Genomic DNA, 19,910 nt, shown 5'->3' with positions numbered 1-19,910 from the left:
CAGGCGCAGTAGTCGCTTTTTTTTTGATGGCGGCATTTGCTTAAACTCGAGTCTCTTTGGCAGCGAGTTTACTTTGGAAGCGCACCGGAAACCAGCTCAACCGCTACGTGGCAAGGCTGCAGGGTAATGAATGTGGTTGTACTACGTTAGTTGCACAAGATATCACAGAGTTTTAAAAACATTGGTGAAAGTGTGGGCCTTAGACTCGATTCTTTTTTTTGCATGTACGAGCAAGCTAGTGGTTCTATGCCCTAAGGTAAGTTGTAACAAGCGCTCGCAAAGTGTTTGTATCACTAAGAACACGAGCGAGTTTGCTGAGTGCGTCCTGCAGTTAGTTTATTCTTTCCCTTTTGCCCGTGTGGAGAACAATACGTCGGCCAATCTGACAGGCGTGTTAATGACAGGCTGCGAAAATTAACTCAAGAACGTTGAAACACCGGCATTATGTGAAACTTTTGGATTGCACTGTGACCAGTGCACACCTGTACGGCTGTGTAGTGTGAAGCTTTTCATAGACACCTTGACAAATGCACCAAAGAAATATTAGAGGCTTTCGAGGTTGATCGCGCCTATTTTGATTAACACTCCATCCCTGGAACTTTCAATGAAGACACGGATTTTCTTGTTAGAGCTAAGTAACGAAATTGGCCTTGTATGCGAAGCGTTTTCCTCTAATACCTTGTTCTTCCTTGTTAATTTTTTTCTTCGTCTAGTTATGCTGCCTTGTCCCTATATAAACTGCACAGCATGATAATAGATACACACAGTTGCTAATGAGCCCGGCGTCTTCTGTGTGCTACTTCTCAATTCGTCTCATCTGCATGAGTTGGTTTCCTGTGATCGTTAACTAACTAGCCCGGCAGTCAGCTCGTTGTCTTCTGAAGACCAACAGCCTATAATTTGCACGTCGCTGTGTCTTCTCTCTTCTCGTGCTTTTGTTTTTGTCCTCGTAGTTCGCGCTCCAAGTTATCGATGCTTCCATACAAACTCGCCCATTTTTTTGTTTCTGATCAGCATATAATTATTGAGCATAGATGACCCGCCGGCCTGAAAGCTGGGGTGCGTTTTCAGTTCCGCGTTTCGGCGAGAGCGCGAAAGATGGCGCCACTCTCGCGGCTTAAGTGGGGTGGCGCTCGAGCATCTGAGAGGAAGGAGGGGAAAAAAAAAACTCGCGCAATAAGTAACGTACACGAGGGAAGCTCGTTCGGAAACGGAAAGCGCTCCGAGCCTCCTCTCAGTGTTGGGACGCTGCCCCTCCAAACCAGCTGATCTCCGGCATCCTTGTGGAGCGGTCGCGCGTGAATTGAGACGGCTTTTCGCTTATTCCCCCACGTGAAGGTTTGGATACGCTTGCGTAGCAGCGGTGCTGCATGCACGTTGCCGTGCGGTTCTTCTCCGTGACGTCTCGAGTGTCAACGCTGCTAGTTTCGTGTGTGCGTTTGTGTTTGTGTTGGTGCAGGGCAGTGCGCGATCTGTGGAGCGGTGCTTGGGTGCTTTACGCGTGAACATCCTTTCGAGGATACGTCCGCCGTTTCCAGCAGTGACCCGGCCGATGACCACTGGTGTGACCTACTTGAAGAAACCCCTATTTTTCTGTCTCTTTTGAATTCAGAAGCGCGTAACCTGATCCCAAAGCGGAAACATTATCGGAAGAAATTGCTCTGTCACGAATCGGCTTGTACACGCCAGAAGGCACTTGTTTCAAGGTGTTACATAGCAGAATTTTTTTGTGCACATTTCTACCCAGCGAGGCACATATTCAATTTCACATTTAGATCACAATGCATGGATTCCGCATGAGGCGTTCAGCTTAAAACGAATAATACCTGTTATCGAACAGAGCGAGGTCCGACATGATGTCGTTAAATTTGACATGCATTGCTAAACTCCATGTATGATTGAGGGGCCAAGTGTGGCAAGCGTGTTGCAGGCTGTGCCGATCTCACTCGCACAAGACCCTTGGCAGTGCAAACCATACATGAAAACCAATGCGTACTTAGTAGAAAGGATGTCGGAGACCTTTGATGTAAAGTTGAGTGTTTAAATTTTTCTTTGAAGTATATTGAAGTATCTCCATCGTGGATAGTTCTTTGAAGGCACTTACGTCAAGAAAATTACTATCTTCGACGATTCTGCGGATGTCTTTGTAAAAGCTGCCCATGCATAAGTCTAAGATCAAGAATGTGTATCTTTGAAGAAATCTGTGCATGTGTATCTCAGTTCAACTTCATTGCAGCGAAAGAGGTGATCGGCTAGAATAAGAAACAACTCGAGTTGCGATGCATACGAAGAACAGCTCTCACTCAAACGATTGAAACTCTATCACTGCCACTGAAGCTCAGTGCGTCAGCTGATCGGAGAATGGTAGCGAATAGGTTCAAGAAGAATTCGTTTAGAACTGCACGTACACGGATGCACACTGACTGGTCCTGAACTCCCGAAGACTCGATTTTCGTGGCCATAAGAAAGTTAGGTCAGGCAGAAATTTCAGCATACGCTTTACACTACGGCAGGCTCGAACAATGGTTCAACACAGGAATAACAGCGGAAAGACAATCACAGTATTGCGATGGAGCTTTCCGCAAATGTGTCCTGTCACTATCAATATTGCCAGAAAGAGCACATCCGAAGCTTGTCTCTGCAAGATGTTTAACACCGTCGATAATTGTTCGCTGTCGAGTTTCAATTTACAGATGGAGCGGGACATACGTGAGCGGAATATTGGTGTAAACGACAAGGAACGATATGATGAGCTCACCATTGTAGAGAGATGTTCAAAACTAGGTTCAATTTGTTCATACATTACTGCCATTTGAAAGAAACGTGCAGCTGTGGAAGATTGAAACGGCGGCGTAAGTTTCTACAGAGGATAATAGTGGCTGTGGCTTTGAAGAACTGATCGCTTTGTGTAGAGTTTTGTAAACCCATAAGGTAGAGTTAGGAATAGAACGCTCTCCAGAATTCTTGAAATATTCATTTAGCTGAGATGGCAAAGGAGCGTGTCCAAGTCTATGTATCTACTTAGCATTGACAACCATATTTACATCTCTCCCAAAGAATCACCGCGATTTCCACCGCTGAATGCTCATTAGAAAAGAGTGCTCGAACGCGAATGCCAATATATCGCCCGACTGGAAACTTTTACCTGCGCGTGGTCGACATTTTGGTGTGGTCGAAAGGCGTTCCTTTCTTCTCGTAGGTTCTTGTCAACAAATACATACTCCTTTAAATTATTAGTAAGAATATTTAGTAGAAGCGAAAATGCCCGAGAAGCTGCGTAAACCTCCGTTTAGGTCTCATAGGTCTATATAGACCGATAAGTGATATATACTTCCATGCACTGGTAAAATGTGTTACTCACATTGTGGGACACATCACCTAAAAGTTTTGTTATTTTAGGTCGGTGCTAAAGAAGACTGACAGCCAGTAGCAAAGCGTGCGCATTAATTGTGAAGGACCAATCTTATGGCTAAAATGGTTTCAATGACAGGTAAACATTGAGCAATACCGGCTTAAAACAGGCGTAAAACAAACTTCTCGTTGTGCGAGAGCAGAACCTTGATTTTTTCTTAACCAGAGAGTCAAACGCACCTTCGGGAGCGCATCATGCTTCCATGAGGTCATTTTCAACAAGAACGTTTGCAAATTATAAAGGAAAATTCGTACCTCGACCATCTGAACTGATGAGAAACATCAGGGCATTTTAGTGAGCTAATCAGTAGCTTCCTTCATGCTTTGTGTAAGAACTTCATGATCCAGGTGATTTTCGGTAACCAGCGACAAGCTTCTAACATGTGTTCTAGTATATTGGTTTGCGTTAACAAATATGCATGGTCAGGATCTTTAGTATGGCATTACACATTTGTGTATTCAGCAAAATGACAAAGAATGTCATTTGAAAACACTGCCATAGTCCTGCCACAACGCCTGTATAAAAGAATAGTACTGAAATTCTGCACAAGAAACAGAAGAAAGCCCTCGATAAAACGTTGAAAACAGCAAGAGGCTGCTCAATGTGTTATAATAAGAAACCCCAGCTTGACAGTGGATGACATGTCCTTCAGAAAGAGCCAGACGAGCATTTATAACATTTATGTGTTACAAATATATGTCCTTATATAGTAACCCCAGATTTCTTTTTAGACCAGTATGACAATAAGGGAACGCAAACTTTTTCAAAATGAGCAATAGGTCTAGCAAGAACAATGCTTTGTCTGTGGCTTGAACAGCGCGTTCGAAAGAGTGACTGCTAACGCGATCCACTCCAAAACAATTTCCTTGCTTGAAGCTTCGAAACAACTCTCCATGGCGCGGACTTCTATAAGGTGCATTCCTTCGATCACATTTGCAGAACCTAGGCAGTGCTTCGTTTTCCCGAGACCACGTTTATCCGAGGTCCAGCGTCAGGTAACGCGAGCGTCTCAATGTGAAACTTTTCCGAGTAGACAACGGCGACGAATGGTGTACTGCTGAGTACCTCACGTTTACATTGTGCTAGAGTCTCGAACGATTCGCGACGTCTTCTTGTGCTAATGGCCAGTTGCGTGCTGCTCTACGATGTTTGGCTGAGCACATCAGCGCTCACGTTTCCATCGTGCTAGAGTCTAGAACGATTCACGACGTCTTCTTGAGGTAATGACCAGGCACGTGCTACGCTACTACGTTTGGCCGAGCACATCCGCGATGACGACGCCGTCCATGCTAGACGCGGCAGAAGACCGGCGACGACCTGCGACGGTGAAGTGCCGGCTCCGTACTGCTGCATGAAGCGGCACCTGCCTCGCCGCCAGGGCGGCTGCTGTCGACGGTTGCTGCGACTTCGCGAGGAGAACGCCCGCTTCGTGCTTCTCGGCGTGGTGCTTCTCGTGTACATGATCCTGGGCGCCCTGCTCTTCAGGGCCATTGAGGGACCCGGAGAAGTAGAGGCCCGCGAACGTTACAACCAGGTGCTGCGCGACTTTTGGCTCAAGTACAACGGCACGGTTGACCCGGAAGACGTGGTCAGGCTCCTCGAGGAGCACGGCAACGCGTCTTCCAGGAATTTGCTTCCGAGCAAGAGGCCCCGCTGGGACTTCGTCGGAGCCTTCTACTTTGTCGGGACCGTGGTGTCCACAATCGGTGAGTGGTGTTCACTAGATAATAACAAAGTTTCTTTGTTAAACGAGAGCAGATACCGAGAAAGCAGACAAAAAGCCCCCCTCCTCATCATCATCATCGTCATCATCATCAGCCTGGTTACGCCCACTGCAGGGCAAAGGCCTCTCCCATACTTCTCCAACAACCCCGGTCATGTACTAATTGTGGCCATGCCGTCCCTGCAAACTTCTTAATCTCATCCGCCCACCTAACTTTCTGCCGCCCCCTGCTACGCTTCCCTTCCCTTGGGATCCAGTCCGTAACCCTTAATGACCATCGGTTATCTTCCCTCCTCATTACATGTCCTGCCCATGCCCATTTCTTTTTCTTGATTTCAACTAAGATGTCATTAACTCGCGTTTGTTCCCTCACCCAATCTGCTCTTTTCTTATCCCTTAACGTTACACCTATCATTCTTCTTTCCATAGCTCGTTGTGTCGCCCTCAATTTGAGTAAAACCCTTTTAGTAAGCCTCCAGGTTTCCGCCCCGTAGGTGAGTACTGGTAAGACACAGCTATTATATACTTTTCTCTTGAGGGATAATGGCAACCTGCTGTTCATGATTTGGGAATGCCTGCCAAACGCACCCCAGCCCATTCTTATTCTTCGGATTATTTCCGTCTCATGATCCGGATCCGCCGTCACTACCTGCCCTAAGTAGGTGTATTCCCTTAAGACTTCCAGTACCTCGCTGCCTATTGTAAATTGCTGTTCTCTCCCGAGACTGTTAAGCATTACTTTAGTTTTCTGCAGATTAATTTTTAGACGCACTCTTCTGCTTTGCCTCTCCAGGTCAGTGAGCATGCATTGCAATTGGTCCCCTGAGTTACTAAGCAAGGCAATATCATCAGCGAATCGCAAGTTACTAAGGTATTCTCCATTAACTTTTATCCCCAAATCTTCCCAATCCAGGTCTCTGAATACCTCCTGTAAACACGTTTTGAATAGCATTGGAGATATCGTATCTCCCTGCCTGACGCCTTTCTTTATTGGGATTTTGTTGCTTGCTTTATGGAGGACTACGGTGGCTGTGGGGCCGCTATAGATATCTTCCAGTATTTTTACATATGCCTCATCTACACCCTGATTCCGTAATGCCTCCATGACTGCTGAGGTTTCGACTGAATCAAACGCTTTCTCGTAATCAATGAAAGCTATATATAAGGGTTGGTTATATTCTGCACATTTCTCTATCACTTGATTGATAGTGTGAATATGGTCTATTGTTGAGTAGCCTTTACGGAATCCTGCCTGGTCCTTTGGTTGACAGAAGTCTAAGGTGTTCCTGATTCTATTTGCAATTACCTTAGTAAATACTTTGTGGGCAGCGGACAGTAAGCTGATCGGTCTATAATTTTTCAAATCTTTGGCGTCCCCTTTCTTATGGATTAGGATTATGTTAGCGTTCTTCCAAGATTCCGGTACGCTCGAGGTCATGAGGCATTGCGTATACAGGGTGGCCAGTTTCTCTAGAACAATCTGTCCACCATCCTTCAACAAAACTGCTGTTACCTGATCCTCCCCAGCTGCCTTCCCCCTTTTCATATCTCCTAAGGCTTTCTTTACCTCTTCCGGCGTTACCTTCGGGATTTCGAATTCCTCTAGACGATTTTCTCTTCCATTATCGTCGTAGATACCACTGGTACTGTATAAATCTCTATAGAACTCCTCAGCCACTTGAACTATCTCATCCATATTAGTAATGATATTACCGGCTTTGTCTCTTAACACATACATCTGATTCTTGCCAATTCCTAGTTTCTTCTTCACTGTTTTTAGGCTTCCTCCGTTCCTGAGAGCATGTTCAATTCTATCCATATTATACTTCCTTATGTCAGCTGTCTTACGCTTGTTGATTAACTTCGAAAGTTCTGCAAGTTCTATTCTAGCTGTAGGGTTAGATGCTTTCATACATTGGCGTTTCTTGATCAGATCTCTCGTCTCCTGCGATAGTTTGCTGGTATCCTGCCTAACCGAGTTACCACCGACTTCCATTGCACACTCCTTAATGATGCCCACAAGATTGTCGTTTATTGCTTCAACACTAAGGTCCTCTTCCTGAGTTAAAGCTGAATACCTGTTCTGTAGCTTGATCTGGAATTCCTCTGTTTTCCCTCTTACCGCTAACTCATTGATCGGCTTCTTATGTACCAGTTTCTTCCGTTCCCTCCTTAGGTCTAGGCTAATTCGAGTTCTTACCATCCTGTGGTCACTGCAGCGCACCTTGCCGAGCACGTCCACATCTTGTATGATGCCAGGGTTAGCGCAGAGTATGAAGTCTATTTCATTTCTAGTCTCGCCGTTCGGGCTCCTCCACGTCCACTTTCGACTATCCCGCTTGCGGAAGAAGGTATTCATTATCCTCATATTATTCTGTTCCGCAAACTTTATTAATAACTCTCCCCTGCTATTCCTAGTGCCTATGCCATATTCACCCACTGCCTTGTCTCCAGCCTGCTTCTTGCCTACCTTGGCATTAAAGTCGCCCATTAGTATAGTGTATTTAGTTTTCGCTCTGCCCATCGCCGATTCCACGTCTTCATAGAAGCTTTCGACTTCCTGGTCATCATGACTGGATGTAGGGGCGTAGACCTGTACAATCTTCATTTTGTACCTCTTATTAAGTTTCACAACAAGACCTGCCACCCTCTCGTTAATGCTATAGAATTCCTGTATGTTACCAGCTATATTCTTATTAACCAGGAATCCGACTCCTAGTTCTCTTCTCTCCGCTAAGCCCCGGTAGCACAGGACGTGCCCGCTATTTAGCACTGTATATGCTTCTTTTGGCCTCCTAACTTCACTGAGCCCTATTATATCCCATTTACTGCCCTCTAATTCCTCCAATAGCACTGCTAGACTCGCCTCACTAGATAACGTTCTAGCGTTAAACGTTGTCAGGTTCCTATTCCAATGGCGGCCTGTGCGACTTCCCCTAAAAAAACCCCGGCCTGACGGGGTCTGCATTTTCTATGGCGAAGGGGGCAGGAATCAGCAGGCGGAGCGGTGCAAATGAAGTGGTTCAGATCGCAATGGGGAAGGTTAATAGCAGCTGCGGTGCAGATCACGACTAACACTGTCATTACTTGCAAAACGTGCATTGGCAAACAGGAGGAAAATAATAATTCAGAGCCCTTGCACTATGTGAAGATGCATGACCAGTGAAGCTGTTGGTTTTGTATAAATATATCTTAATTTACTTAATTTGGCGGTTATGTTAAATAAGTTAAAAAAACACAACAGATAACCTTACGGCCTACTTCTGCCTTGCTCCTTCTTAAATTTCATTCACTTGGTCCCCATATTGATCATTGCCTTACCGTCGCTATGGTAAACTGCAGTTGGTTGTACATTTGGTAGATCTTGTGTCCTCGAGCGCTCTTGAAGACTTCACACGGGTGGTAGTTGCCTCAGGCCACCGCACACGACGCCATCCAGGCCTCCGCATGGTTCAATGTACTTGCATGTGATTTGACAGGGGCGCGAGTCGATGCAGTTGAAGGTACCCGCGGATAATATGCTCACTTCGTCAATGAGCACGCATTTCACATTGCTGACAGCTGTGCGAAACGCATTTAGATCGCTATCCCATCGCTGTGTCCTATCAACTTGAACGTCGCATGAACGGTCGTTCCTCCAAGTTCCAGCACCGCCAATTCCCAGTGCTTACCTACATAACGTAGACGATATATCCGGAGTCGCGCCTCTCACTGCAAATTTAAATTTCCATCATGAGACGGAGGACAAAGGTGTTTCCCCATCCTGTGGGACCCGTGAGGAACACCCACAGCGGCTCGGATCCTGGAGTGCGGTGAACGATCTCTCGAATAATTCTATGCTGCTCAACTTTCGTCCGGCGCATAAAGTAGTAAAACTCTTCCTTATTGTATCGTGTTGTGCCCTGGGACTTCTTAGGGTCTCACGTGTTACAAGGGTGGTTGAAGGGCACGTTACAGGTCTCCGAGCACAGAGAAGTATGTGGCTTTGAGCTTGGCCGCTTTCTGCACTATCACCACGATCGGCCCACATGATTTTTTTTCAGCATCTCGGACATATTTTCCCCCACATCCTAGCCATAGACAGCTTCGCTGGAAATGCGCTACAGATTTCTAGAAAGATTTGATTCGGGCTAGTTTATTGGTTCTACCCAAGATGGGTCGAGAAACGCGAAAAAAGCCCGGATGAAGAAGGGATACAGAAAGCAGTCCTGCACGCGTCATTTTCTCAAGCAGTGCATCTTTGTCCTTGTTCGGCCGTGGGTTTGAACCCAGCCGCGGCAATGTGGTTGATAACAAAACGAAAAAAGAAAAAAAGATGTACCGAGCAAGCAGTGCGCGTGAAAAGAAAAAGCCCGGGTTCTCAAAATTAACGTAGAACTTGCCACTACGGCATCCCTCAACACCCTCTGTGCTGTTTCGGCGCATACAAGGTCATAAATTACTGAATTAATTTGCCCCTGTTTGCTACGCGCTGCTCTGCCTAAAAAGAGGCGTTACGGTATGAATGTGCCACGAAAGTCTGTGGTACGGTAGACTGAATGTGCCACAAAAGAAAATGGTGAGACCATCTGGTTGGGAGGCCCCGAAAACCCCCCGACATGTTGAAGGGTAGTGAAAGGGCACCCCCTCCAGTCGTTTTCTTTGGCCCATAGCGTCCAGCCAAGATCCATGTCCATGGCCACGCACGTTGCGACGAGTGTGTGCGCGGCAAACTTCCAGGGCACCGGTGTTCATCATTTGTGAGAAGCTGGGCGCATGTGCATCAATATTAGCTGTGCACGTTCTACTGAACACTGTTTCCTCCGTTCGTTAGGATCTTAGTTACGGCGCTACGGCTGGGACGCGAAGTTTCGGCGCCGGCTGCCTGTACTGCGGGATGGCTATCTGATGACTGCCTTACTACAATGCGATAGTGGTCCAAAGATGCGATGAGTAATGTCACGACGCAACAAGTCACAATTTATAAGTTAGTGTAATAATTCATAGTAAGTAGAATTTGTGAGGTTCGGGGCCAATCTGGTTCCCCGTAGATTGTTCACTGGTCTCGACAGTAACTAGAGGACACTGTGTGGTAAATCACCATACATACCTTACGAGTTTTCAAAACTTCTTTACTTTTTTGCACACGCACGATTTCCAGTGTCTGCGGTGGATATTTAACTCTGAGTTATAACTTGAACCTCGAAAGTACGGAATTCTATTTTGTGACTCTATATTTATTGTAGCCTGTTAGAAGCTATTGAGAGCTAGTAGGAAGCACTCCACTTTAACGGTAATATAATTAATTTCTGGATCAATGGCAGAAGGCACTTTTGTCCCCTACGTGGAAAATCCAGCTAACGGTGATACTTAGATATTTTTATGTATATTGTCATGGTGTAGTGATGTTGAAAAATAAAACGACCGCACAACTGCTAGTCACAAAACTAACACTTTGAAATCAAGATTCCGACGGAAACTTGTTTGGCCGGGAACATACATGACAAGTAAAATGAACACGGACCACGAAAGTTCACAAAAATAAAACGTTTCGGCACCCGCGCGGGAGCCGAAACGTCTTATTTGTAGGAATTTTCGTGGTCCGTGGCCGTTTCGATCGTTGTCAGAATAACACTTTGTAGGGCGAACTTGCGCCTACAAAACAACTAACGTGCAAACACAGCGACAGCGGCGAGTACAGGGGAGTATCATCGAAAGCTGATTTGCTGGCCACACGCATCGGCTTTTACGCATGACTCGTCGAAAGTTCAAGCATAAGCGTTGAAGTTCACGTAAGTTCTAAACATGTACTCCGCTGTTCGTGTGATAATACACAAGGCTCGGAAAAACATAGCCGACAGATAGGACCAGTGATAACATTGCAAAAAATTCTGAGACGGAGAGGCACGTCTTCCGCTCAGCGACAACTTTTAGCACTAACGAACTAACTTAAGCACTTTAATAACTTTAGCACTTTTAGCACTCACCGAAAAAAGGCAGAGAGGTACGCGTGTCAATGTTATTTGGCGTTGTTACAGCTTTGAGGGCAGAGTATAGACAGATTGATGATCGGATCTTGGATATAGAGCTGCTTGACACTTTAGTGTGAGGAGTCCTAGCGTGCTAAGTGCATGTAGATATTTTTGTATGTATGTCATAGTGGATATAAACCACCCTAATTTAGAACAAGTTTACTCGCCTATGCGCTTTCTTAAGCGTCAATCCCCGCGCTTTCTTATTTCTCCGATGTGCCCATTATTTCGCTATACCTTGAGAATCGAAGACTTACAGCAATCGCTAAGGAGGCGCTGTCACGGTGATTTCTTTCTGAATCAGTGAGCCATATCCTTTTTTCAATGGCTAGCTATTGCCGAAGAAACCTGGACTGAAGGGATCGCATGCTCTCGGGGGCTGTTCAAATATCGCTTACGCAATGGTAATTGCTCGCTTGCGGTTTGGTCGCGCATTCACTTCATGTTCGTTCGGGCTATTCTCGACAAGCGCAAAAAACACTTGGTCTGCTTGAGATAGCTTACGACACTCTGGCTGTCGATGCATCTCCTGAAAGTTGCACGAGTAACGAATTGCGTCGTGGGATGACCTTTCTATCGGCAAGTCCTAAAACAGGCACCCGAAAACTATGTAGTCACGTGCACAGAAGCAGCGAGTTACCAAAACGTGTTTGGCATTTGGGACTCCGGGGAGCAACGACAGTGTCCAAGATTGCCAGGAGAGGCTCCCAGCGATGTTCAAAGCTTCCTACTGTAGCATCTCTGATGATCTACGCGACCACAGTCTAGCCGACAGGCAATTTACTGTCCATTTGCCTTACTATCCGAAAGAGTTAAAGCAATCAGGCTATTGACACAAAAGGTCAAACACCAACGAAAGCGAGATTAAAAAAAAAGACAGTAAAACGTAATCCCTTGCTTTCGGCTTGTGAATGCGTTGCTAGAAACTTTCCCTGCCATTGATTGGGTAAACAACGCGAAATGACGTCGTGATTGCCCGACTTCTGAGCGGAATTGCTTTTTTTTTGCCTCCTAACCGCGGAGCCCTTTGATCTGTGGCCGAGCATTTCCGGGTCTGCGGGTCCTTGTGTCGTACCAACCCGTCGTTAGTTCTCTCTTCTGTACCTCGCAGATCTATCGCTGCATCTGCTCGAAGATTGAACGAGTATGGAGAAAATACGTTCTAATTTACCCGCGTCTTTGTCCCTTACCTCAGGCTTTCATTTCTCCTGCATGAATAAAACGTTCCTTCAACTGCGCAACTCATAATATTGGTCGAACGGACATATGGGCGACAATAAAGCAAGAAAGGAACAAGCGCAATGACAGAAGGTGAGATAAATTTAACTAGATGCGAGCAAAGGAAGGAAGCTTGCACAGAAGTCTGGAAGGAAGCAAAGCAAACGAGAGAAGAAAAAGAAGAAAGCAATACGAGGATAGAACAAATAAGAAATAAAGGGAGCTAGTACTGAAGGCTTCAAGCAAGTGAGTAAGGAAACACCGAATTAAGCAAAGAAAGAAGATTAAAAAATGCATGCCTGCTGGAGGAAACTTAACGAGAAACCAGGAATTGAACAGTTTCAAGCTGAAAAGCAACAGAACAGTGACAGGATATTTAGCGTAAACACCACAATAGTCTCGCGTCTAAATAATTTACGCGGAAGCAGAGTCTGGCGCAGAGTTCTGTGCACGCCTAAATGGTCTAGGGAATTTTGGAGCGCCCGTTTCTACGGCCTGGCTCTGTCAGGTACTCAGAATCACACCACAGTGTTCTGGTGCGGCAAAGTGGGCGCAGTGCCAAAGTCTGGTGCTGGGTGGTGTACCTACTGCTGCTATCAGGTGCTGCCTGGTGTTTACCGTCACAATGCTGCATTCTGGAACCACCGCGATGGCCTAGGTGTTAAGGCGTTGCGCTGGTGAGCTCGAAGTCGAGGGTTCGACGCCGGCCGCAGCTGCATTTTGATTGGGGCGAAATGCAAGGGATGCCCGTGTACTTATAGTCAGGCGCTCGTTACAGAAACCCAGCTGGTCAGGACTAATATGTAGTCAACCACTATGGACGCGCCTACGAATCGCGTCGGAGTTTTGACACGTAAAATATACCAGAATTTAAATAATTTTCGCCACATACTGGCGACAGAAGGTGGTTAAGACGTAATAGTTTGGTGCAGCCTGGTGAGCCGACCACCGTGGTCTGGTGCTGTCTGGTGTTGGCTCCCGTGACTTCTTGCCTTGTCGCAATTCCAGTGGGGTAGAAACTTGCGTACACCAGTGTGATGCCACGTTGTCTGGAGTGTCTTTCTGGCTTTGTGCCTTTCGGGCAACCAAATAATTACGTTCATCGAATGTTACATTCATGCTCCATTGCCTGCCACAGCACGGTGTGGTGATTGGTTGGTTTGCCGTTATGAGTAGCTCTTACCAACTTCGGATTGACCACGAATCGAATAAATTAGGAAATAAAGTTAATCAAATCAGAAAATAAATAATAATGAGAAAAGTTTATATCACATACAAAAAAGGAGTAATATAACTCCGTTTTGAAAAATTAGCAAGGAATTTGTCCTAATTAGACACAAAACTTCTGAACAGCCGCGCAGACATCCTTATGACATTTTCCTAGAGGGTAGCCTCCCAAAGACAATACCCAGAATATCAAGGCACAGTTCAATACAGTTCCTATTTGACAAGCAGCAGCTCTGACTAGACGAAGACGACGAAAAGGCGAGCGCAACAGAAGTGGCGGCTCTAGGTTGCAGCCCTTGTAAAATATTTTCGTCGTGATGAAAGGCAGCGGTACGACAAGAATAATCGAGTTATCACCTCGCCATCACCGTAATGTGTTTGGAACGAGGAAAAGCAGAGGCAAGACGGGAAGTTTGGGATAAAGTTTACATAAGCAACTTGGAACGTAAGGCACCAAGATAGAAGAAAGGAAGAACGCAATTAAGGTTCTAAGTTGGTGAGGAAAGAAACGAAGAATTTAGTACGAGCGGAACCGTATCGGGGAAGGTTGAGAGGAGTTGAAGTGAGCATCGCAGAGTTTAATGTGGAGAGAACAAGTAAACGAAAAAAAAACGGAAAGAAAAAAGCAAGCATTGAAGGACGAAGGGAGGCAGATAAGAAGACCAGGGCACGTGAGTAGTGGAGAGCGGGAGAAAATAAAGACGCTTCGAGACGAAGGGGGCATGCGCGCTGCATTCGAACTCCCTTAAAAGTTCGAGGTGCAGATGCGGCTTCTCCTGGGAGTGAGCTCGGAGCTCTCAATATGCAAAATAGAAGAGCGCGCTTCATTCCGAACTGCGGGCAACCTTGAGCGTATCTTTCACAAGCAATGCACGGACGCCCCTCTTGAGAGGGAGACGCGTCTGCCACGCGGTTGTCTCGGGGATGATATCGAAAGCAAATTCCGAAGAGCGATGGCGTTGAAAGGTTGATAGGAGGAGCGACGATCGCAATGCGAGACGGGCGAGGGGGCATAAGAAGAGAAATAAACAATTTAGAGAGAGTCGCGTGAACACCGCCACGTCAAAATTGTTGTCCCTCTCTATAGCTAAAGTTCTTTCTTTCTTTCTTTCCTTCTTTCTTTTTCTTTCCTTCCTCCCCCCCACCCCCCGAAATGTGTGCATGACGTAAAAGAAAAACAGGAACGCATTCCTGCGCATTTCTCGGCTTCGACGAAAATGTTCAATACATGGAGTTTCGCTAAATAAAAGAAAAAAATCTTTAAACGTAACAAAACAGCAAAACACTCAGTAGTGGGTCACACTGTTCATGATAGCTTGGTGGTACCACCTGCAAAAATACATAGAAAAGTATAGAAAAACGACACAATAAATGTTCATGGAACAACGCGTTTTGCAGAAGTTGCGTATTGTAACATTACGGCTGGGGTGGGACGCAGGTGAGAACAACAAATTCTGGGCATTGACAGCAGCAACCACTGACTGCGGGTATGGATGAGACGTGCCTACACGTGCATGCTCGTCTGATAAGAATCCTCCTCCAGAGAATCAATCACCGGTTTCCGTTGTTAAGTCTCAAAAGCTGTCGTTCTTCGCTTATTCGTCTCATCACGACGATGGTTTGTAGGTAATATCCTGAACAAGCCAAAGAAAAAATCGCCCAATTATCCAGATGGGCAAACATGTTTAAAGTAAGTACGTAACGCACTTCTTTTTCTAGTGCCTTGATTTTTTTTCACCTTAGCCACTCGTTTAATCTGTTTACTCTCGAATAAGTAGAAACAGAACGAAAAGAATGAGGTTTGCAGTGCACGGACAAGGTGTGAGTGAAGGGGGAGTGTGACAACGCCAATTGCAATAAAAGCCGTTGTGCGATATATATATATATATATATATATATATATATATAACAAGCGAAGTACAGTGATAATACTAAACTCTTCTTTGTCGTCTGCAGTTCCACCATCAGCGTTCTCTTCGTCCCACACTACCGACTGCGACATCATATATATATATATATATATATATATATATATATATATATATATATATATATATATATATATATATATATATATATATATATATATATATATATATATATACGCGCACAAGCTGTGAAATTCTGCAAATCAATCTATGAGCCATTATATCGTCTTGAAGGCAACATAACAGTAAAATGCTGTATCAAGCTCACATCTGTCCACACACGGAAATCCGCATTACTTTGCCCTTCTCCATCAATCCGCCGCTGGACTAAGGCGATGGCACTGGTGAATAGAAATTTAACTCGATAAATCCCATACCCGAGTTCATCACAACCGGCAAGCCCTGAGGGGCAGGCATACTCCGCTATCGCGCAAGGCCACACCATCGATTTTCAGCAGATGGCCTAAACCATGAACTTCTTTTCAGCAAGCATTGTCTGTACACTTTTCTAACTACCATACATTCCTGAGTATAGTCCGCACCCGGTGTACGCGGCTCAGTGAAGCACTTCAGATAAAAATATTTTTTTTTAAATCTACTTGCATATCACCGTTGTACAGTGCGTAAGAAAACAAATTCTCGAAGAGTACAACCGCAGGTTTTTTTTATTAAAATGCATAATGTTACACTTTACGACAGACATCGCTGTGATTTATCACTGTAAGCCTCCTAGGCGAAGTCAGGCCTTGTTTTTATGAAGTGCGTCTGTGATTACAAAAGCTACATGTAAAGTACACACCTTTACATAGTCTGCACCACGCGAAATTTCGACATTTAGACAATTCCAGTCCGCGGACTACAAGGAAATAAATACGGTAGATGTCCGAAGTGAGCGATCGCTGTGGATGTCCTTTGCCACAGATAAGACCGTGAACTACCACCCAGCTTGCTTCTTGACGCATTGTTGCAAATACATTCCTTTATTCGTTGCGTTCTCTTTTGGTATTCATTCCCAGTTCAGATGCGCCATCATTATTGGGAATAACATAGCAAATGGGAAGAACTGTTCTTTTGTGACAGACGGCACGACGTGGAGGCACCAGCCTGCTAGGAAAGGCCATAATGGCAAAATCAATCTTTACTCGCACCTCCGGTGTCTCCCATTCCGACCCCTAACGTGAATTCGCGAAATCTCGCAAATCTCCCATCTTCTCGGTACTACGCGAGATCGATTCTCTCGCCCGACATCTGCCGTGCCGTTGTTCTTCATGTACGCGTTAACGACATCCGTGAAGCCTCCGACCTGTTCGCATTCGTCCATAAGTCCGTCCTATCTGGAACTCCAGATCATGCCACAGTTTTCTTTTTTTTTTTTTGTACATATGCGAGGCTCGAGTCGTGAACGAACGCCGGGAGCTTTGTAGAGCCCCTATTTACATAGAGCGCCAGGTTTGCTTCTGTCAAGATAGGTGCACAAAAAATAATAGTAATTCGCATTTTTCTGGGTACTTTCTACTGCTTGTCATCTCAGAAACGGGAGTTTGTGGAGGAAAGTTCGGTAGCATGAAACAAAGAACTAAAAGGAAAAAGTTTTGAAACGGGAGTTTATTTGCGTGTGTGATGTGCGATAAGTATTGAAAAGTGCAGCACCTGCGCGTGCAGATGGTCAGCAATGATACCGCCACGTGATACGTTCACTTCACTTTCTTTTTCATCGCCTCTCGCGCAACCACTTCGTGTTTCGTGTCTCGAAGCGCGTGTTCTGCATTACCTGTGCACGTCGCTGCTACCAGTGTTTTCTCGATGACTTGTTGCTATCACCCAATCTACGTATGTCATGAACGCGAGGCTTCAATCTCATTCCTAAACACTGTCCTTTCTATACAAGTGTTTTCGAGAAACTCTACGTCAAGTACAAATAGGCACCGAGTAAGAGGCGTTTCTGTTCTGATCAGCCGACAGCTACTCTGCCTACCACAATCGCCAGCCACTGAGTTAGAGCTTCATCTTCAGGGCACAGAACCGGCCCAATGAAATGATTATTTGTTTTTACTTAAGTGATTCGTCATCGCCTCGTCCTTACAAAGCGGGGCAATACTGGCGCGCGCACATTGTTTATCTTGCTTCGGGGATAGTTTTTGACAGGTCAACCTCCGTTACAAAACTATCGCTCGGTACAAGACGCGCCTTCATGGACAGGAACTTTCCCGAATGTCATCGCCGAATCTTTACGGAAATAGCTTTTGTATAATGCGTGCTTGACGCAAATAGTCGTGTACATTCTGGAACGTGCGTAAGCGCCAGTGATTGCGATGGAATGTACGATCTTTCTCGTTGCTATCATCTTGCTCTGAGTGTTATTCGTACATCTCTGGGCACAAGTTCACCCAGTAACATGCTATCTGAACTCACGCCATTGGCAGTGTCCGCTTCTTCACCGACACGACAACGTGACAATACATAACTGTCACGAAACAATATAGCACACATTTTGCGCGTAACTGCTTGAAATGTGTAACTAACGCGTAAGTGTTGATGGTTGTGACCAAACTTTTCTTATCTCCACGAACACGGCAAGCTTGTGTCAATCACTTAAACTGGAGATGTCCGCTTTTGGGGTCAGCTCCAACGTGCCAACCGCACCATCCTTCGGCATGTTTTGTTGGCATGGTTGCTGCATACTTGACATTGAGAGAAAACATAAAACGGACACGCCGCGAAGAAAGCCAGAATGTTGCAACCCGTTTCCATTTTCTTGTGGTTTTTGCGAGCGTGTGCTTTCTCGCAAGGTCAAACCTGGCCGTGATACTGTCTTTGAGAAGAACCTTGACAACACCAGTTTCTATCTCAAAGCATCGAAACGGAGAAATTGTTTTCTGTTACTACTACAGCGGTATTGATTGTTTGTTGCGCTTTAAAAAAAGGTAAGAAAAGAGAATTTAGATTGCTGATTTTTTTTATTTAGGCCGTCCAATATTTAATATGATATGTTCAAGAAGGCAAAACTGAAAAAATATACACTGTTTTAGAGCCCGTAATTGAGTAATAAGGTCATAAGCATTATGTAAACTCAACTATTATTACATCCAAAGCCCATAAAATTGATGTAATATGCACTGCTCTCGAACATACAACGAGCCTGTTAGTGCGATCTTTGCGAAACGCTAGTAAGTATTGTAAAATATTTCCATAAGGTCTAAAGTCATATATAGAAAGTCATACATCAATAGATGTGTTCTACGGAAGTGTATTATATGTTTTCGGTGCTCAGCTGCAGATTTGGAAACATTCGGCGTCAAGTGTTCTTTTTTTCCAGAATTACCAATTTCAGACCACTTTTCAAAAAGTCTGACTGTCTCAATGAAACTTTTGCTTCCGGCAATTCCTGAATTTGTCCTTCGGCAGCAAATTTTATTCTAATCGCCCTGTCGGTTGTTCCATTAGATAATTTCTGTGTTTAACATGCAGTTGAAGAGGAAGTTTGTAGTTATCCCCGAGCTAAAGCTTACTTTTAAAGCAGCACTTACGTAATATTACTGACTTGACTTTTTTTTGCGTCGAGCGAACTTACAATTCCCTCTAAGCCCCAGAAAAATTACTGGCAGACATCAGAGAGTAACTAAATAATTTACTATATAACCATTGTCTCTGTGAACGAATTTTAATTTTGGGCAAAGAGGAGGAGGAGGTAGGGGAGGAGGCCCCTCTCTCCCCAGTGTAGGGTAGCCAACCGGATCTTTTTCTCTGGTTAACCTCCTTGCCTTTCCCCTTTCCTCTCTCTCTCTCTCTCATCAAACATGGACTCGCTATGACACAGTGATAACTGAAGTACTAGCTTGGTGACTAAAACGGTGCGCTGCTAAGATCGAGGTCGTCGGTTCGCTACCTACGGCGGCGACCGCATTTTGGTGGGGTGAATATGCAATAACGCTCGTGTACTTAGATTTAGTTGCAGGCTACAGAAGATTAATGCTTAATCCGCATTCCCAGACTACAGCGTGGCTCACAATAAAATCCTGATTTTGGCACAGAAAATCCACCGAAATTAACAGAATTTACTATGAATTCTTTTTCTACGCTGTGGCGGTCTCTTTTTTTTTTACGAGCAAAGCGATGATATCTAGCGTCTTTCCTACACAATGTCAGAAAATGTTGCTTCTAGTCTTCATGTCTTGATGTCAATAAAATGTAGATGATGCCAGATCTGCCATTCCGAGACTGCCTCGGTGTCCAAACTAAGATAACTAGGGTTTCACAACCAAATTAAAATTGATTTTCCAGCCACTACGTTTGCCACGCGGGATTTTTTAGGAAATAGAAACGTGTGGTAGAGTATTTACAATTTCAAATGAATGCGGAGTATACTCCTTTAAAAAAGCCTTTCCAGGACA

The 19,910-nt window shown here is 45.1% G+C and overlaps 1 protein-coding gene across 1 annotated transcript in view; it reads left to right on the top strand.

The window, feature by feature from the left end:
• Positions 1–4,057: 4,057 nt before the first annotated feature.
• The window catches only part of LOC142564488 (potassium channel, subfamily K, member 13-like), a 100,180-nt gene continuing 84,327 nt past the window's right edge, over positions 4,058–19,910 (top strand). The window contains exon 1 of the mRNA XM_075675505.1: positions 4,058–5,118. Coding sequence (XP_075531620.1) covers positions 4,764–5,118 — 355 coding nt within the window. The 5' untranslated portion in view covers positions 4,058–4,763. The remainder of the gene's footprint in view (positions 5,119–19,910) is intronic.

This window comes from Dermacentor variabilis, chromosome 11 (assembly GCF_050947875.1).
Source record: "Dermacentor variabilis isolate Ectoservices chromosome 11, ASM5094787v1, whole genome shotgun sequence".
Classification (NCBI taxonomy): domain Eukaryota; kingdom Metazoa; phylum Arthropoda; class Arachnida; order Ixodida; family Ixodidae; genus Dermacentor; species Dermacentor variabilis.
The sequence above is the reverse complement of the archived record's forward strand: the minus strand, read 5'-3'. Positions and strand labels throughout refer to the sequence as shown.